General features: G+C 35.9%; 1 protein-coding gene across 4 annotated transcripts in view; it reads left to right on the top strand.

Annotated features, from left to right (window-relative positions):
- SESTD1 (SEC14 and spectrin domain containing 1) overlaps window positions 1–24,697 on the top strand; it is a 55,926-nt gene that overhangs the window by 17,878 nt on the left and 13,351 nt on the right. For 3 of the 4 annotated variants that reach the window (XM_055812319.1, XM_055812318.1, XM_055812320.1), the window contains 8 exons: window positions 310–418; window positions 4,492–4,582; window positions 6,613–6,726; window positions 13,729–13,842; window positions 15,949–16,046; window positions 16,427–16,482; window positions 18,948–19,159; window positions 22,899–23,021. In XM_055812319.1, the coding sequence (XP_055668294.1) occupies window positions 310–418; window positions 4,492–4,582; window positions 6,613–6,726; window positions 13,729–13,842; window positions 15,949–16,046; window positions 16,427–16,482; window positions 18,948–19,159; window positions 22,899–23,021 (917 nt within the window). The remainder of the gene's footprint in view (window positions 1–309; window positions 419–4,491; window positions 4,583–6,612; window positions 6,727–13,728; window positions 13,843–15,948; window positions 16,047–16,426; window positions 16,483–18,947; window positions 19,160–22,898; window positions 23,022–24,697) is intronic. The other variant, XM_055812321.1, reaches the window with a different exon arrangement.

Genomic DNA, 24,697 nt, shown 5'->3' on the forward strand with positions numbered 1-24,697 from the left:
ATGAGATATCTTTTAACAATGTAATCTAGATACACAAAAGTAATGCTTCTGGAAATCTTGATTTGTGGTGTTTATGTTGAAAGTACTAGGTAAAAGTCTGACAGCTACAGATGTGGTCTGTGCTTTGCATGCCTTAAATATTGGTGTGGCGAGTGAATCCTCGCAACTGAGAGGTAAAATGTCAGTTGTGATTTTCACAGAAACTTTGAAGGTTACTTTCATGATGTATTTTGAGACCACATACCTACAAAGTATTTCTTGTACCTTAAAGCCATCACATTTTTCTAATGACTTTTTCCCCTGAAATAGGAGGGAAGGACAGAAGAAGTGGCCTCATTCTGACAATTCCATTATGCCTTGAACAGACGAGTATGGATGAGCTGAGTGTCACACTAGACTACCTTCTGAGTATCCCAAGGTGATTCTGTTTGGGGCTGCCTTCTTTTCCAGTGGTGGAAGGGATTTCTTTATTTTTTTGTTATTTGTCTTTCAGTACCAAACAAATTTTACATAAATGTTTGTTTAAAATGTGATACTGACTGACTTAGAAACATAGGTCCCAAATAAGCTAAGGGATATCTGCTGAGGCCTGTGCATATCCTTTTATTCTGTATATCTGGCTTTGGGTGTTTTTATTTCCTCTTTTCTTGGGATATCTTTGGTAATTTCTTTTTAGTGATAATACAATTAAATTACTATGTAAATTAACGAGCCATTCTAATGAAATTCCTAAGCTTGCAAAGGTAGCATTGCCCAATGTAAAAAAAGCTTCCTCCTCTTTCTTTGCTATGTGCCTAATCTTTATAGCTTGTTGGGCTTGAGTGTGCACCGAGTCTAAAAATATATGGAGTCTTACTGAAGTTAGTGAGCAACTCAAATGTTTAAAGTTAAGATACTGTTTAAATGTGCTGAATGACAGCTTGAGTGTCTTGTCATCCAGACCTTGCTGTAAAACCATTGCTGGTTGAGTTCTGCACGTGTAACCCTGCAAGTTTATAGTTACAGTTCTTCGTCCTAGCTTAGTTAACTGCATTTTGTTTTATTAAGATCCAGAGATCAATCTTTTATCATAGCTTTGCTTTGTTCTCTTATGCTATCGATTTAAAAAGGAGAGAAGTCTCTCAGATAAATGCTTGCTTTTGTATCTTTACATTCCTTCTCTGGAAACGGGAACAATGGCACAACTAAAGGCTGTTTAGTGTGCTTTGCTTACTCAGTCTAAAAATGCTTTAAAAATACAATTAAATGATCTGGTTTTGTTTTTGTAGTCAAGACTGTTAAAAAAAAATTCTGATTGGGGAGAGAAGGAAAGAATAATTTCAGGTTGCTTACAAGTAAAGCATCAATTAGGTATATGAGTATATTGCATAACATTTTAGTCATGGAAGTTTTAGGGTTTTTCAAACAGCGTTTTGTCTTCTGTAAAGTGATGAAAATACCAAATGGTCACCTATGCAAGTCATCTCATTGACTGTCATGTGGTTTAACCCCAGCTGGTAATTAGGTACCATGCAGCTGCTTGCTCACACACCTCCTCACCCTGAGGGGCAGGGAGGAGAGTTGGAAGGGAATGTAAAACTCAAGGGTTAAGATAAGAACAATTTAATATTTGAAACAGAATAGAAATGAAAGAACAATAATAATGATGACAGTAACAGTTATAATGAAAAGGGGAAGGGAAAGAATAATATCCAGAGGGAAAGGAAGAAAGGAACAAGTGGTGCACAGTGCAAGTGCTCACCACCCACCGATGCCCGATGCCCAGCCAGTCCCCAAGCAACGATCTGCCTGCCTCTGCCAACCCCCCAGGTGTATATACTAGGCATGATGTCCCATGGTATGGAATACCTCTTTAGCTAGTTCGGGCCAGCTGACCTGCCTGTGTCCCCTCCCAATTCCTTGTGCCCCTCCAGCCTTTTTGCTAGCAAGGCCTGAGAAACTGAAAAGCCTCACATCAAAACCAGAACACAGCACTGTACTAGCTCCTAAGAAGATAATTAACTCCATCCCAGCTGAAACCAGGACATTGACTTAAGGACTTGGCTGTATTTGTGGAACAAATGCAGGCATCCTTGTTCTAGCATTTATTCTGCAGTCTTATCCTGATGTATGTTTTTACGTATATTAGTGTAAAAATAACTGACTGAAAATTCAACCAAAGTACTGTTTGTACAAACTGGGAAATCTGTTTGAAGGCAAAATTTAGTGTTCCCATGTCTAATGTTCTCTTTGTCAGTCATGGAAAAAAATGACCGCTCTTTTTATGGTGGCAGTATGGAAAAATTATGGTCATTTTTGTTTGCAGGGTTTTTTTTTTTAGTGGGAAATGCAAAGGTTTTGGCCTAAGCACTTGCCCTTTTTGTTCTGGAAAGACTTGCTGCTGAACAGTGTTTGAAAAAAGGAGGGGTGTGGGGAGGGTTGTTGTCCCAAATCCAGATAGTTGTCCAAGAAACATTAATGTTACTTTTCCCCTCCCCCCAGGTTCTATGTGTAAGGTAACCTAAGATGTTTAACTTTTAATTCAGTTGTGCATGACGTATGTTGTAACTGTAACTGTTCTGAAGTATGTATTCTAGTGTTGATGGATAGCTGTGTCCAGAATTTGAGAGGCATAACTGTTCATAGTGTCTTGGGTAAACATCTTTGGGGGCTGTGTGTGTGGGAGTGTGTAAAGCTTTCCTAAAACTTCAGGCAACTTAGTCCTAGTCCTTTCTACTGTTACACCTTTCTTTCATGCTATTTAAAATTATTGGATTATGAAGAGGCTACTTTGGAATCCTAGAAAAATAGAAGTGGAAATATTATGCTATTGTCTGTGCGTACTGAAGTTTGCTTCCTTCATTGTATTCTCTGTATTGTTGCTCAAATCACCAAGTGTGTATTTTATTTTAACTTTCATAGAAACATTTATGTTTGTGTTGGCTGAACTTTTCACAAGTGGTAGCTCACTTTTGAATTTGGATGTTTGTTAGGGTGTTTTGGGTTTTTTAATAGGTTTAGTAGAGGAGAAGAGCAGATGCTGATATTGCTAGATACCAATGAGCCTGAGGAAGCCGTGTCTCAAGATGCTATAGTTAACACTAATCATCCTGTTCTTGAAAGCAGTGGTAGTATGCCTTTTTGCATACGTGAAGCCCAAATGTTCAGAGTGCTTCCAGAAGAATAATGTGTGCAATCTTAGAGGTTCCTTAAAACCAAAAGTGTGTATGGATTGGCAGCCAGATTTTGATTATTTTTTTGCTAAATAGATATTTATATTGGTAAGGTGCCTTCCCCCCCCCCCCCCCCCTTTTTTTTTTTAAATTCCAGGATAAATTTTTCTCCCACCCATACTGATGAATCTCAGCTTACACATGCAATAAATAACAGTTACATTAATTGGTGTGAAATGTAAAACTTACTGTTGCATGTGAGTTGCTTTGGTTTTTGTAAGCTAAGAAGATCACAGAAATAGCTTTGTGTTGTAATTGCAGATTTGGGTGCTGACAATAACTTAATGCTTTTCTACCACATATATGTCATGTTTTTTAGTTAAAACTTTGCTGAACACAGAAATTTCAACCTGAGACATGATACTTAGTGTGGTAACTAATGCTAAAATCATGGGCTCAATTCTTTGTCATCTTCTGGATGCTGCTGTGCTGGTTTTGAGAAGGTAACACTTCCCAGCTATTGGTGATATCCAGAGGTTGCTGTCACCATTGAACAGCGCACAGCTGTTGTTGTGAGCGCCTTCTTGCCAGTTTCAGTTAGAAATGAGCTGGAGAGGTCTTTGTGGAAATGCAGAGTGAGAAAAGTTTTCGCTATTTTCTCCCATCTGGTACTTGAGTGGAAGTGCTTTTTGAATTTTTGGCTTTGCAGCCAACTGTTTTCAACAGGTTTTTTCTGTAGTATACACATACTCAACCTTATTAGAAGAAAAAGAGATGATGTCAGACTAAAGTACTCTTTCTTGTAGATCCATATGCAGAGCCTCTGTTCTTGTAGATGCTTCTTGTGCACTGCAATTTCTAGTCCATTTGTTCAGGAAAAGAACTCTAAGCACGTTTAGATGGTTTCCTGGTTGGACGTGGACATGCATCAAGTGATATGTAGCTGTGTGCTCAAATCTGTGCCAGTTTACAATAACCTTGTGAAAACTGTCATCCCCTTGTCTTCCTTATGAAACTATTAATTGATCTCTTCTTTCTGAGGATTTTGTGGCGTTTATGGTTATGAAACCTCTTCAGAGTTGCTGATGTTCAAATACTTGTATTATGAAATACACTTCAGTGCTACTGAAAAATTGTAATTTAGAATATCTGTTGTATGCTTGAGCATTAAAATGGGAAGTTATTTCTAAATGAGTAAACTTAAGGCTTATAAGACAGTATTTTCAGAAGTAAAAAACCTTAATGTAGTTGTATTTTTCAGTAGAGAAATCCAAAATCATTGTGATAAGACGCTTGTTCATGAATTTTATTTTTTTCCTAAGTGTTTTTCTTCTTTTAGTGAGAAGTGTAAAGCTAGAGGATTTACTGTGATAGTGGATGGCAGAAAATCTCAATGGAATGTGGTAAAGACGGTTGTGTTAATGCTACAGGTAAATAAATTTTTATTTGTTCATGGTTAACTGATTAGTTTTATAGATGTGAACCTAATAGCTGTGTTATTGTAGAGGTAGTAATTTCTTTATTGAGAAATAGACAACTTAATGGCATTTTAAAATCACAAAATGAGGTTCTGTGACAGAGTTCTGTGTAGGAAGAAACAATCGGAAAAGCCAGTGATACACCTTACGCAAGTGAGGGACAAATTCACTACATGCTGAGAACGCATGTTTGCAGACCTTTTTCGAAAACACTTTTAGTTAAAGGAAATAGAGATATGCTCCTGGCATCATCAGCTGTGAGGAGTTGGAATGTCTGAAGGGTAACAGTTCACACTAATAGTGCAGCTGAGCAGGTTCTGATGCAATATGCTGTACTACTTGGTTTCCATTGGAATTTACTATAGTTGATTTTTGTGTGTAATAGTCCCAATCACAGATTATACTCTGGATGCTGTACAAAGTAAGAGAAGAAAAAAAAGTAACAATTCCCAAGTAAAGAAATTCATAACAATTTATTATTTTACTTTTCAGAACCATGGGATTACAATAAAGTCATATTTCTGCTAAATAGTATAGGTTATTTTCTGGTCTTAGTGGGCACAGAAAATGCAAGATACACTGCTCTGAACAGATTAGAGAACTTGGACTTCTGCCTTTCTTATGGCACAGACAATTTCTCTTTTCTTTGCAGCAGTTTTCCTCTCAGACTTAGATGAAGCCTCAGAAAGTGTGTCAAATAAGAGTAATTTCATTTTATTGTCCTGCTGGCTTATTGTTGCTCCTGGGTTTTTAAGTTTGTTTCAAGATGTCTTTCACTTGACTAAGATGGCATTCCTATGAATAGTTATAGTAATTGGATCCACTGCATTCTAATTATGATCTTGACCGAGCTTTCGCTTCAGCTGTGTGCAGTTGTGACATTTAGTGGGAACTTCAGCTATTGGGGAAGGTGGCTGTTTGCCCATGCTGGGATTCTACTGGCTTCATGTCAGCACGCTTCCTGCAGGGTGAAGCGTGCGGAAACAAGTTGAACATCTGTATCTTTAATTAGAGAAGGAAACAATAAGGAAGATTTTCCTATGTGAACTAATCACTTGTGCAGACCACTTCAGATTTCTTTCTTCTTGGGCATGCGTAGTTGTCAAAGGTGCTGGTTGGTCATCAGAGACACTTCTGTGTTAAAATAGGTTTTGCATACCCATTAAAATGGTGCAAGGATGAATTACCTTTTTTCAGTGCTATAATTTGAATTGGATGTATTGATAACTTCTTCAGAGTCATATTTTTTATAAATAAAATGAAGTGTTTGAAGACAAATCCCATGGATTGTGGCACCTTTATGTCAGTACTGTGATTATCTAACAGTTGTTTGTTGCTGTAGATGATGACTTGAGAGTAATCAAGAGTATGTTTCTTGAGCAACATTCGATGTAACTAAAATCAACTTGGTAGATTAAATTACTGTTAGGCTGAGGAATGTTTTCCTGGTAGTACTTTCATGAATTAATCTGCTGAAATGTTAATGTTAAACTCTTTCATTCTATTCTAAGCAATATGTGCTAAAGAATTATAGGTTATAATCTTGATACGTGATTTAATAACAAAGTATAAAATTATTTCCTAACTTTATGATTACTGTTTCATTCTACGTAGCAAATGACACTGGTAGAAAGCTTTGTTGTCCTTCACACTTTTTTTTTAATAAAATGCCATAAATAATTAAGTTTAGCCAATAATTCATGTTTTTCTATACTGATGTGGCATGGACTAATGGTTAGACCTGAGACTGGGAGTAAAGAGGTTAGTGTTTTCAGTTCTGTCACGATTTTGCGATGAAATCTAGTGCAGTTGGCTACAAAGCAGCATGGAACCAACGTGAGGTAGATGCAGCAGACTTAGTTTAATTTCTGTCTGGAAATTTTAAGTTCTTGAATAGATGATGATGTGTTAGTGGAATTCTGTTTTGTGGTAAATGAAGGTTTAATCTTGAGTGTTTTACTTTTTTTTTATTTATTTTACAGAATGTTGTTCCAGCTGAGGTGTCGCTTGTTTGTGTAGTAAAGCCAGATGAATTTTGGGATAAGAAGGTTACGCATTTCTGTTTTTGGAAAGAGAAAGATAGACTTGGCTTTGAGGTATGTAGAACTTCTGTGTACTTTGGTCAAAAATATCATTTCTGGAATACTAAAATAATTGGATGAAAATGTCTTTTTAAAAATAGTTATATTCCAGATGCTTTGTGGATATCCTTAACAAACCGTTGTGACCTTTTAACCATTTTTTTCCTTCATAAGAATATCTAATGAAGTAGGTCTCAGATTAGAAATGTGTGGCATTTAATCCTTTGCTCGGTAAGAGGATAAAGCTGATGCATATTGTGGGTGTTTTAAATAAACTGTTGTACAGGATTTGGTGTGGAATTTTTTTTCATGACTTTTCTGTAATAGACGGTAGAGGTGCATGATGTCACTAAATCAGTAGTAACCATTCTGAAGAACATCTTGTTGTTGTTGCATGCATCTTCTCTCATTTTTTTGAGTTCTTTGACATTATTAACAAAGGTTATAGGTCCCTTCAGTTTGCCAAATACAAGCTGATACCGTTCTTAGCTTGTAAGGCAGTGTGTGTACAAGAGAACACACACTAATGTTCCGTTCTTGTATCTTTTTGGGAGGTTAATGGAAACCTCAGCTTTCCCTATTTTTAGAAAGTTATCTGTATCTTCGATAGAAGCTGATATTCTTTAAACTACAACAGGCTTGCTGTGCTCACCAAATACTAAAATGTCTACTTGTTTTGTACAACAGAGCTCTTAGAGAGCATCTTTTTTCATGAAAGAGATTGAATAGAGAAGTGTTTTGCAGCCTTGTCCAATGCTGTGTAATTCTTTCTGATGGTGAGATTACAGGAGTATTCAAGAATGCTATAAGATACTTAGTTCAGGGGAAATGGGAATTGAATGGTGGCAGCTGAAAGGTTATGTAACTACTAAAATATAAACCTAAAGGTTCTGTCATCCAGATACAATGCTGTTAATTCATATGAATTGTTAAGTCTTGTATCAGACTTCACCTGGAATAGGTGGCTTCATTTTTGGAAACAGTTGTTGTATGTGAAAGTACTCAGAAGGAGTTTGGGGTTAGGGGGTAAGACTGCTATTTTCAATCAGATGACCAAATTTTTTTTTTTTTTTGAATCTGCTTTAAGATTCCTTTTATTACAGTACTTCATTTTTTGTAATCTGCTTTAGCCTTATAAGTAAGGAAATCCTTCACACTTGCCTTTGGGTTGTTTATCTTATCGATGAAGATCATATTTTCTCTTTTGAGTAGTTCTTTAAAGACAGATTTGAAAAGTAGCCCAAGGTCAACAGAGCAATCAAAAGAATCACTGAACAGCTACTTACATATTTGAGTCTGCAGCCAGAAAGATATTCACTATTAAAGGTAGTGAAGTGCATGAAATTTTGCTACTGGAAGTGATTCCAACTAGGATAATCTTGTGACTTGCATTACAATTAAATTCTCTTGGGTTTCACAGATGTCTGTCCGTCCCTTCACCCGATACCCTTCAGAGGACTGGCAAGGAGGTGTGGTCAAATTATATGTCCATCTTTAAGTTCAGCATGTAGGAGCTCAGTCATAGCTTCTTTAATCGAAAACATGAGTATGATGGTGTCCACCTTTTGTAAACTAGCGTTTTCTTTGAAGCACGTTCAAGATGACAATTAAAAGAGACTAAACCAACCATCTGTACTCAAAAGGATGATTTAAGAGCTTGTGTTTAGAAAGTGACTTCAGCTTACAATATTCAGTTTCACACAGATGCTTTTAGGGCGTAATGTAAGCACCAAAGTCCAGAGACTGGCAGTAATAAAGGTGACTCCCACTCTTTAACAGTCCCTACTGTCTGATTTAGGTTCTCTTCCCATCTGCACACCTGTAAATACGGTACTTGCACGAGTTCAGGAAGCCTTTGAAGCTGTGGTATAAAAGAATTTTATACAATGGTTGTTACTGTATACGTCATGGTATTGCCAGTTTGGAAATTAATCCTCTAGAAGATTCTTCTTGGGTTTTTCTTTAATATGACTCTGCTAGAATCTATTTCTAGACAAATAAGCAGAAAGCCTACAGAAAATGTGTTAACAAAGCAGGGATAATTTTATATGACTATGATAATAAAAGGATTTTTTGTTTGACTTTAAAGATTGGCTAGCAGTCATTAAATGATAATTGTGTAATGAAGTTTAGTAAGCTTAGTAATTTTATGAAGCATATTCTGTGCCATTGATGTTGGCATAGACCATTGTAGTTGTGTAACTAAACTTTTTGGTTTCTGTTTCTAAAATACTTTTTTCATTACTCAACCATAAACGTTTTTCCCTAACCTGAAATTTTGATCTAAGATTCTCTTAAATTAATAGTTCTGAAGTTCTAGGAAGAAGAAAATAATTCAAGTACCAGAGATGCATTTCATGCAAACATACATAATGTGTCAATTGTAAGAAAAGTATCGGTGATGTATCATTTTACAAGAAAAATAATCATAGCATTAAAACACAGCAGCTGCTTCTTAGGCAGGAAGAGAACTTTAGATTTATTCCCTGATCTCCTATTGTATCTTGGCTTGACGCATGAGCAGATTTTTGTATGAGTAGAGGATAATAAGTTGTTGCTGAATTAGGGTGTTTGCTCTTGAGTTTCCCTTCCACCTAATTTAGAAGCACTGGAACAGGGTGAGACTGCTTGCTTGCGTGAGGGCCTACCATCAGCTTTGGGGCAGTTGTCATCTAACTGAGGTTGGAAAATGAGCAGCTGTTGGTATAGAGTTGCTATAGATGTTTCTAAAGATACTCTGTGATGCCATCTTAGCTCATAGCTTTTCCTTGTATCTTGCACTTCCTTGCAGCTTTTTTTTCAGTTTTTTTTTTCCTGTGCAATAATTCATATTCTTAAATGGCATTCTTCATTAAAGCACAGGGAAAGCTTAGAGAACAGTAGGAAAAATCTTGTGCTTTCCTAGATAATGAAGAATCATCCTTTGTATTAGGCAAGTCTTTGTTCTTCACCATTCGTTAACTCTGGGTTATCTGTTACTTGGTTGTGATTAGGAAAACTGGCTCAGTAACAACGACCCACCTTCTCAGTGCTCCAAATAATATTTGTGTTAGAGACAGTAGTATGTCTTTGCTCTATTCCTGATACGAGTGCAGAGCACTGATAAGGCTATGGAAGCCTCTAACTCATACACAAATCTACAGCTGCATAATTGTATGTTACTGGCAGTAAAAACAAAGCAACACGCAACTTGTGTTTTGGATCACGGGTTAGATTTGCATAACTGTTAGGAAAATCCAAGACTGCTTTTGTACCAGTGAAATAAATATGATCTAAAAATTTAAATGGAAGCATGAAATGTTCTTATGCACGTGACTGTAAACTAATTTTATTTGAAGCAAATGCTATGTAACTGTGATTTCTAATTTCTGATGGGGCATCACATCTACCTCCTATTTACTGCTAGCTGATACGTTTGTAATACCTTGCTTACCTGATCTTTTTTTAATACCTTGCTTAATGTTGACATATGAAGCCATTAATCACAATGCCTTCCTTTCTGTTCAAAAGCAGAGATCCTCTGCTTCAGAGTGAGTTGTGATGTGTTGCAAAGCACTGAAAGTAAATGTGGGAACCGAGATCAAAAGGCTTCTGGGTGGATAACTATAAAGAGGTGGGCTGATTCAGCTGAGTAAAAGTGCATATCCTTATTCCTGGTTAGGATTCGTGTTGGCTTTGGAGCTGCCTCAGGTCAATTCCCATTCATCCTCCAGCAGAGCTTTCCTGTGTCCCTTTATTCCTCCCTAAAATGCTTATTAGCATCCAGTATTTATTGAAGCAGTTTTTCTCTGGTCATGTGCCCATGCGTCATAACAGGAGAGTTGTCTTAATTGTTCCAAGAGTGTCTTTCAGCTGAAATTACAGCGTAGGTTATGCTGTAATACTTAATACTGTTTACGTTTTTAAATGAATGAAGAACTGGGTTTGAATATAAACATTTCTAAATGTGTTCTGGAGGGTTAGGTGGTGTTCCTTTTGCTTTTTTTATTAATATACTCTACATAGTGATGTGAAACAAATCACTTTTTAGTGGCTGCAGTATGTTGTGTTTGTGGACTTTTCATGTGAAGGTAACTGGGATAACTAGAGGAAAACTGTATAACTGTACCATAAAAGCAGAAGTGTACAAGTTTGTACACTATGCAAAAATGCCTACAGGCAGGTGGTGGGTTTTTTTGAGCATGCCATTCATTTAAGGGACTGGGAGAAAAATAATCTCCAAGACTTTTTAGATATTGGGTTAGAGCTTTGGAAATAAGTGTTTCGAGAGCAGGGAGGAAGGAAGTGTGCTTGCTGTTCTTATCCTTGTCGACATCATGGAGCAAAATTTGAAAGTTCACTTGTGATTGTGTGGCAAGAAATCAAGGGCTTTTTAAAAAAAAAAAAAAAAGAAAAAAGAGAAAGGAAAGAAAGGTGGTAAACTACTGGGAGCTAGCTGGAAAAGTCAGAGTATATTGCCAAAGGATTCTGACAGTCCTGATAGTTCTAAATGCTTTGTGCTTGCACCGTAGCAGCTAACAACTCTGTTTATAGTCATAGTGTCTGAAATTTCTTGTGATCGTGTATCAGCAGAATCTGCTCTGGAAAGTATAAACTCTGATGACTTGACATTAATATACCTAAAAATCACATTTTTCCATGAAAATTTCCTGCATGTCAACCTGTTTATGGTCTTGTACTTGCATATCAGAATTGCTCTGAAAGAAATATTAGCTCGCTGACTTGTATTTTTCAGTATTATGTAGCTAAAAAATAGCTAGTAAGCTCTTGTCATTTGTTTAAAAGAGTAAGAACTGTTTAAGAAAACAACTGGAAAGACTAAATCCAATGTAATTAGACCACAGCTTTTTATTATCAGTCCCCAGTTCAAATAAAGTTGGTCTTTGTGTGCCTAAGTTGATAGTACATACCCAGGTGTAGATACTTACCTTCTCTAGACTAATGGGAAACTAATTGTGGCACAAACATCCCCAGTTTACCTTTCAAGACATAATACTAATAAGCAGAGTATTGATCCACAGAATGAATAACACACTGCAGGAAATCTTTAATTTTTGTATCAGATCTCACAGTCCAGTCTTTTAATACTGAGGCACCAAAATCTGTAGCTTTCATGCACTTTCCCAAAAATGCATATAGGAATTCCAGTGTTTTACCAAAATTATTTATTAAATGCATCTCTTTTCATCTGCATGTATCTCTTGCTGCTGTTTTATCACTGGAGGCAATGGGTCCTTTCTTTTAAAAACGTGGGTCAAATGAGGGAATTGTCCTGGTGGAGCTGGACTGTATAAGCCTGTGTTTATGTCACATCCTAAATTCAATCCTAAAAAAGGGTGTGTTTGAAATAGCAGATTGTGTGTGCCTATTAGTCTCTTCTCTAGAATGGAAAAAAGATAGTGTGCTAATTATTGTCACAAGCCCTGGAGGGGAAGGTGAATGAGTGGGGGAAACTGTGAGTGCTTGAAAGTGAAGGTGGCAGTTACTGGGGGTGGAGTTGATAGTCTACTGTATATCTGGATTTTGCTAGCTGCTCTTGGGTTTCTAGTATGCCAGATTTCTGGGAGATGCTGGCCAGATTAAATATTTAAATTGTATTTCTTGTGTAATGTTAAAAAAAAATTATCATTGTATAGATCAATTGTCCATATTGACAAATAATAATACTCAATGTTTAATCAAATAGTATTAAAAAAAAATGATTTAAAAATATTTTATCATCAAACAATAGGATTCTTGCTTTCCTCAAGAAGAGGAAGTCTTTGCTGTACAGTTCCATGGCAGTGAATTGCTGTCAGACCAGATATATGGGCAGCTATACTTAAAACTGCCATAGTTACCGAAAAATCACCAGGAGAATACTTCAGGTTGCATTTTAAGTTTTTCCAGCAATTAAGTTTGCTGGAGACTAAGCATATATATAACTTTAATCTTTGGCATTTGTAGGGTGGTTTTCCGTTTCGTGTGGGGTTTTTTGGATTTTTTTTTTTAATCTGATTGTGCTTTAGACAACAATTAGGATTGTCACTTTTATTTTTAAAAAAAGAAAAAAGTTACTGTTTTTTGTATGAAAGCTGCCTTCAATGTGGTATGAAAAATGAACAAGCATTCTTCAGTTTGGATTTCTGCACAGGCTGAAGTGCAAACTTATTCTCGCAAAATCTCTGCCTTGTTCATTGAAGCTTTCCACTTATTTTTCCAAAGCTGTTTGGATATGTAAGCTGCTGGTATAACAAATCATGAAGAATCAATCCACTGAGAAAACAGGTTTAATATTGAGGGCAAAGGACTTTATCAAAACTCAGCATTTTATACTTATCAACCAGGGTGTGGGAGGGGAAAAGCTATCCAAGCTTCCCAGGGTTTCTTGACAGTATTTTTTGGAAACAAACAAAAACCCCTCTACTTATGCCTGTACAGATAAGTGTGATCAGCTCTTAGCATGCTTTTTTTCATGTTCTTTTTTAGAAAGTATTTTAGGAATGACAGATTCTTATGTTCCAGTAAGTAAGTGAAAAATGTATTAAATATTTTGATGCTAGTTTATTAAGATTAGTAAATGATGTTCTGTTCATATTGAGTAAATACCTTAGTATACTCTTAAGCGTAGCTACGTTTGTAGTCAGTTACATTGCAACGTAACAAATCAGAACAGGTAATTTAAACATCATATATATATATATATTATTGTATGCATAAATGTTCTTGCCCTTAGTTGCATTTCTACCGCTTTTACGTAACATCAAACAGCTAATACTGTGTATAATATTCATATGATGCTCTTGCAGGATTATGCGTGAGATGTACACTGCATATCAGAATTACCTGTCTGTTTTAGGCTCATGTTAATTGCAACCAGCCATACTTCATTTAACATTTAGCAGTAAAAGGGTCACTTTCTCTGAATCACAGAAAGATCTGCTTGGTGCCTCTGGACACACTTAACACAACTTCTCAGGTACTTAAGAATACAAGCATTACTTACAAGAGTACTTAAAATTTCTTTTGTTGTTGCAGGTTATTTTAGTATCTGCTAACAAGCTGACTCGATACATAGAACCATGCCAACTAACAGAAGATTTTGGAGGAACTCTCACCTATGATCACATGGATTGGTTGAATAAGAGGCTGGTTAGTTTTCTGTGTTTGGTTGTTTTTTTTCCAAATATCTCATTCTTGAGCCATGAATTTTTTGTGTGGGAACTGCTAGGTATGGAAACTGTCGTACATGTAGTAGTGGAGTTCAAATGCATGAGTAGTGTTAGAATGATAGCTAACACTGGGTTTGCTCAAAGGATGCTAAAGCTAATGTAATCAGTTTGTTGAACCAACAAGTTCCTTAATGAAAGCTCTCATCTAGAACCCCACTCTAGAAGAGTCTGAGCATATGGGCAATTGTTTTGATTTGTACTATCAGCAGCCAAACAAAGAGGAAATAGTTGGACTCTGCAGATCTTTCAAGGTTATCTCTTAGGCCTTGGTTCCTCCCCAGTAGATACAGAGATGCAGTAAACATCTAGGAGCAAATACACCCCTAAATCATTAATAGACACAAGTTGTTTAGGCAGCTGTTGGTGTGCATAGCACTCCAGAATGTTTTTAATCTGTTCTTCATTGATACTTGTTTTTCAGTTACTTACATTGTTTTGAAATTTTAATTTTTAATCTTCAGTGAAACAGTATATTCCTTTCCTGTTCAATTCTTCTTAAAATGTGCTTCTCAAAGTAGGATCCTGGACAAGGAATACTCCAAACAATACAGCCAACCTCACAGCAGTACTTCCCCCTCAATAAATTTGAGGGCTTATACCACATGTACCATGTTTCTTTTTTGCTGAAACTTGGCAAATTGTGTGTTTGGGACAGAGAGAGAGCATCATCTGCTGTGCGGCTTTTTTTTCTGCTGCTCTTTGCATGGCCTTTATGTGTGCATAGATTAGGACAAGGCAGCTAGTTGCTCCTCTGCCTGAAACTGAGAGCTCGTGACATGGGAGGGAAAGGAAATTCGGTATTTTCATTGTCCTTCACTTTTGTCTGTTACGTACAAATCTGGCTCCTACTCACTTATTCCTGCATGTGTAAAATTCATAAGGACAGTGCTTCCACCCAAACTGGGACTTCTGCTGTGTACTTGGTTCAGACTACAACTGAAAATTTCTCTTTCCTGTCTGACCTCTCTTGCCTTGTTTCAACTTGTTTTGTATATTAAGGAAGAACCTCCTCCATTGCAGCTCCTGATTTCTGAAACTAGCCAACAGGGTAGAAAGATTCTTTAAGGTACTAGCTGAAAAATAGTTTACAAATATAGATACATTTTAAACCTATGGATTTTTTCCCCCATTTTGTAACAACTGAATCTAGCTTTTATTTTATAAATCACATTATAAATTGGCTTTTAAGAGCTGTGCACCTCATATCCTTTTTGGTTTTCCCTGAAATTTAAATAGTCGTACATAGGTTAAGGAAGGTTCATCTGCAGGCTATTGATAAATAATTTATTAACACCAAAAAGACCTGAAAGTTATTACGCATGGCACTTATGGCACCTGATCGTGATCAGTTCTGTTAAAAAAAAACCAAAAAACCAACACCCCAAAAAACCCCAAAACAAAACCCACCAAAAAAACAGCCCTCAGAAGTCAGGTACAGAGGAATAATCTGAACAGTACCCAGTGTCTGACTCTACAGGCCTCTTGTTATCCAAGAGAAGCCCCTGTATTCAAAGAAACCAATGAGAGTATTTATTTTCATATAATACATCTTTCTTTTAACTTAAATTTATTTATTAAAGTATATCCCATATTAGGTGATTAAAAGCTGGAGTCTTCACAAAGTTGATTATTTTGATCCGTTCAAGTGAGCTGTCACGTGCTTGCGTCCTCTAGCATTAGTCTTAAGATATACTTAAGATGTGGAATAAATACGTGTATGACAACTTACAGGTCCTGCAGAAAACTCAACATTTTTCAGTATTTCAGAATTCAGTCCATCTTTGTTATATTCAGCGTAACATTTACTATCTCCCTGACGAATCTTAGTGCTTTTAAGGGTTCCTTGAACAGAACTTCATATTTCCTACTCTTTCTACCCTACCATATGAATGTTGAGAAGTAATTACACTGTGTAAAGGTGGAAGTGTACTAACAGAACTAGAGTGGATAAATTTGCACTGATGCCTTCAATACTGTCACTTATATAACTTTCATTTCTTAAATGAAAACCTGCCTCTTATTACAGGTATTTGAAAAGTTCACGAAAGAATCGACATCCTTACTGGATGAGCTTGCTCTAATTAACAATGGAAGTGATAAAGGAACGCAACAAGAAAAAGAGAGGTGCGTGATTTGCTTTTTGAAATCAGTGGGTTTGGATTATAAAAGTTCATTGGAAATCCAAACAATATTGAAAATGCTATGTGCCTTAAATATTTTGAGATGTGTAAAAGAATTCTGAAAGTTTGTAACGTAGACTACAAAATTCATCAATGTGTGTAGACGGAAGCTCATTTGGCCATTTGACTACATGCAGCTGCACTAGTGTTTTGATAAAGTGAGGACTTTACTGAGTGAGGAAAGAAACATATAGTCTCTTAACAGCATCAAGTAGCTCTGGCCTTAGTGGGAGTATTTACTGCTGCTGTAATACAAATGAATGTGTTACTTAATAATTATTAAAGTTTATTTTTATTAATAATGTGTTTGTTACTTTATTCAAGATCAATAGATTTGAACTTCCTTCCATCCGTTGATCCTGAGACAGTATTGCAGACAGGTATAGTAAGTCAAAAAATTATAATGTTGGTCAATAAAGTAACATTGTTCATTTTTAAGCCCCAAGTGAAAGCACAGTGCCCAATAATCATCTTAGCCGTAATCACAATGTAATAAGCTTATCTATTAATGCCATCTTTAGGTTAAAAAAAAGGGATGTTAACAAATAAATGGAAGAACTCCAAGTGTGTCATTCTGAATACAGTTTTTAATAATCCTGATAACGTCTTTACAGTATTACCGTAATTAATATGTTTAATTCTGAGAACATGTTGTTTCTAGATGATGTCATTATCTTGGCCTTACAGGATGAATTTGTGTCAGGAGCCATCAAATGGTCACAATACAGATAGCGTTTTCCTACACAAGTCTGACCATTGGCATCAGCCTAGTTTTCAGCTGACAATCTGTAAAAGTGAAGCATACAGTCTTCTGACTTTGCTGCTTAAGAGTCTCCCTTCAGCATTAAACAATTTGGGGTTCTTTGAATATTTTTTTTTGAGTGAATTTCCTATTAACATTAAAGTATAATAGACTAATTGGACTAGAAATGTGCTTAAAAATTTGTGCCTTGTAGAACAGGAAGTAATGCATAGTGTTAAAGTGGTGATCCAAGTCTGAGTGCTCAGAATCCTTAACTTAGAGCCTCCTGCAAACTAATATGTGGATCACATGTTCTCTGTGGCAAATATTATTACTGGCCCTCAGTGTAAAATTTTAGCTTATTTACATGTGGGATAATATTGTTTGAGTTAAAAAATGAAACAATAGTTCCTTGCCTCGGTCTTTAAAGTTTTAAAAATATGCAGTGTCTATAGACACTGCTACGAGATTTTAAGCTAATAATATATTCTCTAATGGTAAGATTTTGGGGCAAAACAGCACTTCAATTTTGTGTGAGCAAGTAGCCCCCAAGAACATTAGTTTATATGCATTTTCTGTTTTCTTAATATGGCATAATGAATTATTTTTTTTTTTAGCTGTGAAGTTTAATAACTTTCATTAAATCATGGGAGTTCCTAAGAGGCAACCATTCTCTGTTAAATTCACTGTATTGAAAGTTTGAAAATAAAAAATTAAACTCTCCCCGATTAAACCTTCCCATCTCTTAAGGGTAAATATGAACAAACTGCAGTTTCAGATAAACGGCTTCTGTCTTCCATGGTTACCAGTACTGTTGCTTTCACAAGCTCCAAATCCGCATAGAAAGTATAGTTCTTAGAATATGATAGGAATGTAGCTTAAAATTCTTCTTTTACTTTGAAAATGTTAATCCTTTACTGCTGAAACAATAGAATAAAAATTCAAAATTATCCCAGTAGAACTATGACTTCTAAAAGCCTTTGTCTGTTTTTTTTACAGCTATCTGTGCCTATCTGTGTAGTATTATAAAAGATTAAATCCAAGATGTTAATTTCCATAGTACGGCAAATGTATCTGAATTCTTAAGTCATGTTCATTTCACAGTGATATGTGCTGAGTAATTTAAAGTTGCTTGCTACAATCTCCAAAGCCCTTGGCATTTTGATTGTCCAGATAATACCAGCTGGATTTAGAGTCTATATTTCTGCATTTTCCTTGAGGTATTACAATTACTGTTGTAGTGATAAATTAATTCTGTTAGTGAACTGACATGTTACTATTTTAAGACCTGCAGAACTGACGATATGAAATTGGCAGACTTTCAGTTTTACACCAACATTTCTTTAGTGACCACACACTTTATTTGCTAACTTGTTCATTGAGCTTTTGGGGAATAAATTACTGATCTGGATTTACTGGTAGTATGGTGTTTACATCCTGAACTTCAGTACAGCTTAACAATAACATTCTTCAGTTTAAACAGGGGATTAAATACTCAAAATACACTAATTTCGCATATATGAGAATTGTTACCCTGATATGGTGCTTAAGAGCACAAAAAAAGGTGAGAAAAATGAAGAGAAAAAATTGATCAAAGTACTTAGTATTCAGCTCCACACTTTCTATGAAAGTTTGCACTTGCCATAAAAATCCTGAAAGATAACAGCGAAATTATATGGTCAGTTTGTTTGTGCTTCTAGATCATTCATTAAATCTAAGAATGTGAATTGCTCAAGAGAAATACTTTGGATGCTACACAGTATTTTGAAGTAAAGCAGAATACTTAGTTGTTTCAGACTCAGGATTGTGCTTTGCAATTGTTTCTTTACATTAATCAATGTAACTGTCTAATGAATGTTAGTCACAGTATCTCTTCTATAGTTCTAAAGTATATCACATGATTTCTACCCTATTTTATGACTAATACAACCCCACAAACTGTGGCGAGCCCTTTGCATGAAATGCAAACGTACCCAATGCATGAAAGATTATTAGCTGCAAAAATGTTCTACTGAGTGGGCTAAAAGCAGGCATGCTTACAAATAATTTTTGTAGCTGGTTTTTTAATCTAAATTAACCACGTCATTAAATGTATTGTTAAAGGTCATGAGTTACTCTCTGAGTTACAACAACGTCGATTCAATGGATCAGATGGAGGGGTATCCTGGTCTCCAATGGATGATGAACTACTTGCTCAGCCACAGGTCATGAAGCTACTAGACTCACTCAGAGAGCAATATACCCGCTACCAGGAAGTCTGCAGACAGCGTAGCAAGCGCACACAACTAGAGGAGATTCAGCAGAAGGTAATGCAGGTAAGTTTGGAGTTGGGCTTGAATACTGTGAAGGGGAGATCTGAGCTCAAGTGCCAGCCTGTGTTTCCTGCAAAACTAAGAATCAGAGGTGAGAACTGTCTCCTTTCACTCCTCAAACTGCAATGTGCTGGTTTCACTTCATGCTACCAAGTTGTGGCTACTCCAGTGACTTTCCAAAAGCGGTTCTGATACGTGGAGGTGACTAGATACGTGCGCTCTTGCCATCATGCTGAAGAACCTTCATGTTGTCCCTTTGTTGCATACTGTGGCAGCAGATCCCTTCGTTGTCGGAGGGCAAATGCAAAATCTGTTAGCAAAGAGAAGAACATTCACAAATGAGACACATTTGACTGTAATTTTGCTTGAGTTGGAAACCTTCCCCTGCATGTGTTGGTTTTAAGTTTCTGATACTGAAGATAAGCCATTATTTATTCCTTTATTTGTCTAATGCTTGCTGTTTTAACTAAGGTAAAGTGATTAAACTCTCTGTATTTCAAGGATACCCTGACAACAATGAATAAAAACCTTCCTAATTAATCATGTGTTAAAGGTCATAATGAATTGGTTTGGTCCTTTGGAAACAAGCAAGTAATTAGCCTTTCCAAAGTTTTCTTGGCAGAGTCTCAGTAGAGGAAATCAAGGAAATGGAATTAATTTATTTTTTTAATATATGTATTACTTATAGTATTAACCAACCCTCTTGTGTTTATTAATTGAAATTAGATCTATATGTTTTTAAGCTTTTATGTAGTTTGAATATGCAGAAAAAGGAATAGATACTGCTTTTAGCTTTTCAATATTGACATTTCTAATGTGTGAGAAGTGCAAATCAAGTACTTGCACTTCAGTGTTCCAGGTATGGGTAAAGATTAAAAACTAATCAATCTTGTTATTTCTAGCAGTGAAAATGTAAATCTACTGAGGAAATCACTTTCACTTATGTAGTAATATGATGATTATTTAAAAAATAAAAAAAACCCAAATGTAATCTTAACATGTTGAGCTGGAAATAATAAAAATTTGTAACAGATGAAAATAGTACTATAGAGAACATATTAGCATGGCTGTGGGTATAATCAGGTGAGATATTTTTTTTCTTGTGTTATAGTGGTTGAACAAGATGTGCTGTTTGAAATGAAATTTATAACATACTTTGGCAAGCTGACATTGTTAATGCATTTAAATAGCCTTGTTTACTGGGACATCAGTCTCATTTTGCAATATTTGTAATAGGAATAGTTATTAGTTTACTCTCATTACACTATGGATGTTAGTAAGGGAACTGAGTCTCAGTACACAGGAAGAATGTGTTTGGTTGTTTTACCAGGTTAATCAGTTTTATGAAGTGCATTTAAAATCTCTCTAAATGGGATACAAATGTGTGGGGGGAAAAACTTACTAAATCTAGAAATTGGTTTCATTTCCTTTTGGTTTATGGGAGAACGTTAGACTAACAGAGAAAAGAAAGAAGATAGTGATGGACTGGAAGAAACCAATAGATGCAAAGTGCCGTGGAATTGATTTTGCCAAAACAATTGGAAGTTGTAATACAACATGCTTAGAGTATTTTCAGTTGGAATGGGTGTGTACATGGACAGTGTTTCTCTTGTGTGGCTGACTTTTTTTTTTTTTAAATGAAAGTTGACAGGAAATCAAAACACTACAATTACATTCCTGTTTCACTCTTTGTATAGCTCCTTATATTGCTAACCACTCCTGGCTTGCTTTTGTGTTCCTGTTTCATTTTCACTATTTGCTCCTTCTGCTTACTGTGAACTGCTTAGTTCTTACTCCTGTTTAAAGCCCTCTTATCATAACAACCTCTCTTCTTTTGTGCCTTCAGTATTCTACCCTCTCTTTTTACCTACCACTCTTTCTTCTGTTCCATAATTTTGTTTCCCTTTCCTTCATCTTTCTTTCTGCAGTGTAAAGATGGTAATGATTTCTAGATGTTTTCTGATGAACAGCTCTGCTAAACAGACTGATGAGCAACACTGTGTTATGTTAAATTCTAACATTGAACCTCCTTAGGCAGAGGTGTGAACTATTTTTCTGACCCTGATTCCCAGAAATTAATGTCAGGCCTTGCAGTAGTCACTAACCATTGAAAACCAGATTTTGTGAAAGTAACATTGCTTCTTTCTTCAGGGGACCTGCAGAACTCTTCTCAGTTCAAGTGTCTTGACACAAGAATGGCCATGTGCTAAGCCGAGCAGTTTCAGAGGCAATGCAGTAGTTGCTGGAAACTTATAATGAGGAGGTGGTCTTGGTCAGAAAGGGCACCGCTAAGGAGTAGTTGAACGCTTTCAGATTTGCATGAATACAGTCACTTCCATATCTGAGTTTTCCTAGCCACACTGATATTACAGGGGGACATGTGGGTGCCTTCACTTCTAGGTCCATTCCATATTTAACCAGCAACAGCTGTGCAGAGGTGCTGAGCACAACAGGAAGTTAATCTTTAAACAAAAAGAACCTAGAACTCAAGGGTCTTAATTTGTCCTAGAAATGATAGAAGTAATGAAGGCACAGGTTGCTTTTGGAGAAAAAAAAAAATACTGTGAAGCAGTACTTGTGGGGGGGGTGGGGGAGGTTGTGTTGGTGCAAAAAAGGGTGGTTGGTAAGACACAGATGTGATGAATAAAATGTGGGGTGAACTGAGTAACTTTCTGTAATGGTGGTGGTCATTCCTGATTACTGTTGGAATGTATCCTAGCAGCAGTAGAAAAATAGTCCAATTAGTCTCTTTTTCATTTGTCTTCATGGTTATGGTGTTATATTGTGTATTGTATTCTATTTCCTGAAAAACTGTGTGAAGCTGTTCTGTCATCTTTGCTCAAACAAAGGTTACATTAAAGAGAGGAAGCTGGCTTCCTATGCTTTTTCATAAAGGTTCAGAATGTGAGGGTATTCCTGCATTTCCTTACTTCAGGACTCCAGTAGTAAGTGACTTTTGCACTACGCTTTATCAAAGCTGTTTCTTGTTTTCTAGATATTTAAAAATTTATTATAAAATTTTGCCATAGATATCATCTGAAAATTCAAATGTGTATAAGGAAACCAAAATATGAGATACTCTGTAATAATGTCAAATTAAATAGTTTCAGAATAATGATAATAAACAAAATCCAATACCGTAGTCCAAAATTGTATTGCCATGACCCTGCAAAGACTTGTGCAAAGGCACATCCCATGAGATATGGCCATTAAGACTCTGTAAGAGGCTTCTGTTCTTTGAATGGAGCAAGTTGGAAGACAAATATATAAAATACTAAGTTGTCGTGTAAATTTAGTTTTGGAATAAGTATGAGTCCTGTACTTTAGTGTCAATATATTCAACAAAATAAGGAGAAAACTCTCAGGTGTGAGGTTGAATACAGCTGTGCATTGTAATTCACTGGGGGGGGGCGGGGAATACTGTGTTTGAACACGACAGATCCATTACCAAGAAAATTGTGTTTTAAGCTCTTTTATTGGCAGAGATACAAAATGGCAAGTATATACATGACAACTCCTTTGCTATCTGCCACCTGCTTTCATGGAGCTGACAGGCTAAGGTTAAGGGAAAGTATTTTGTACTTCGGAAGATGTGAATGAATTCAATGACTTGTACAGATCCTAAACTTTTTTTTTTTCATAAATGTGTATTTCGAAATATTTCTACTTATGTTACAAAATTATTTTAAACCCGTTTTCATGATTTGCTACTTTATTTTTGTCATCTTTATCTCTTTGACAGGTAGTCAATTGGCTTGAAGGACCTGGATCAGAACAGCTAAGAACCCAATGGGGAATAGGTGATTCAATTAGAGCTTCACAAGCTTTACAACAGAAACATGAAGAGATTGAGAGTCAGCACAGTGTGAGATTTTCCATACCTTGTTTCAAGTAGCAAAGTAAATTCTAAGTACATGACCAGTAATGACGAGTAGTATATCTTGATTATGAATATCTAGGATATTTGCAGTGCGTGATTTCATGGGTTACAGAGGAAAGTACCTGAGCAGTTTAAGAACTTAATATGTTCATTGTATGTACGTGTTATTTGTTTTCCAGTGCTGAAAAATACTGATTTCTATCTATAATATTTCTGGGGTTTATTACATTGCAGCAGTTCTTAAATTTTCATGCTGAGTAGGAGGAGTAAATTTCCTTTTTCCTCTCTGCCAAAATGGCTGAGAAGCCTTGTACTTCTCAGGTGAACAAGTTAATATTATTATCTTTATTAAACTACATTTACCATTTACCTTTTATTATTTTTTTAAAATGTATATTAAATTTGTATAAAATATATAAAATATTTAGCAATATTACCAATTACCATTTATTAAACTACAATTTACCAGTAGCTGAAACTGGCTTAACACTTTCATTGATTTATGTTCATAATGAAATCTTGAAGAGACTGAGACTGTTCTGTCATTGTACTAACCTGATGCCTTTGCTTCTAATTTTGAAGACTTCCTAAGGTTCAGCAGAATTTTATCTTCCCATCAGATGATTAACTATGCTTGGGATATGAATACTCAGTGTTCCCAAAGGGAGTGTTGCTCACAGTGCTTTTTCCTCTTTCCTGGCTTCAATGTAGACATTGACAATTCAGTCCACTTTTTCTAAGTCCCCTTTGCAGTCACAGCAAAGAAAATAGTTATAATTTTGCTCATATAATTAAGAAAAAAACCAATCCAAACCTTTAGTCTGAGAAACATTGTGCCCTACACTACACTGGTTCTATTGACTACATCTCTGCTGAGTACAGTTTGCTTGCTCAGATGCAGAAGCATATGTTGTAGGTGTCTGTTAGGTCAAGTGAATGGCATCCCTGCTGTCTTCTCATTGCTGTAAGCTCTTCAAGCAATGTTCTACTTTGAAGAAACACTGCCTTCTGAAGCGTAAAACATCTTACAGTTAAAATCCTAATTGGAAAGAGAAAAAAAATCCTCTGTGTACTTTATTGACAAAAATAATTTCGAATATCTTTCAATCCTACTAGCACTTCAAAACCAAAAGAGAAAACAGCATTGAATACACTTTTTTCTCATTTGGGTATCTATAACAGAGAATTATGCTTTAGCTGGAGTGAAATACAGTCCTTGAAATCATTGAGTCCCATTGAAGTTTGCAGGCTGGCCTACAGTTTGGTGATCACTAAAGCACTGATAAGATTGAACACTGCTTGGTCCTCGGGTGCTAGCAGGTCTCTGTAGAAACAAAGAGTCAGAAAAATTATTTTTTTTTTTTATCAAAAGAAGTAATTTGGAGACTACTCGCCTACCTTAAGTTTAGATGACCGTTTATGAATTAAAACCATTTTTTGACAACAGCACTGGAAAAATGTGCTTTGCATTTTTCTTTGATTTTTTTTTTTTTAACATCATGATAGCTGAGTGTGCTCTTTCATTATTTTCCTAGGTTTTTTTCTCTCCAAATAATCAAATTGACAGCTTGTATGCTTACTTTCTTTCATCTCCTATTTATTGTTGATTATATTTCTTCTGTTTTGAAGATACTTGCAAAAATGCTTTGTTTAAAAGAAAA

This window comes from Falco peregrinus, chromosome 8 (assembly GCF_023634155.1).
Source record: "Falco peregrinus isolate bFalPer1 chromosome 8, bFalPer1.pri, whole genome shotgun sequence".
Lineage (NCBI taxonomy): Eukaryota > Metazoa > Chordata > Aves > Falconiformes > Falconidae > Falco > Falco peregrinus.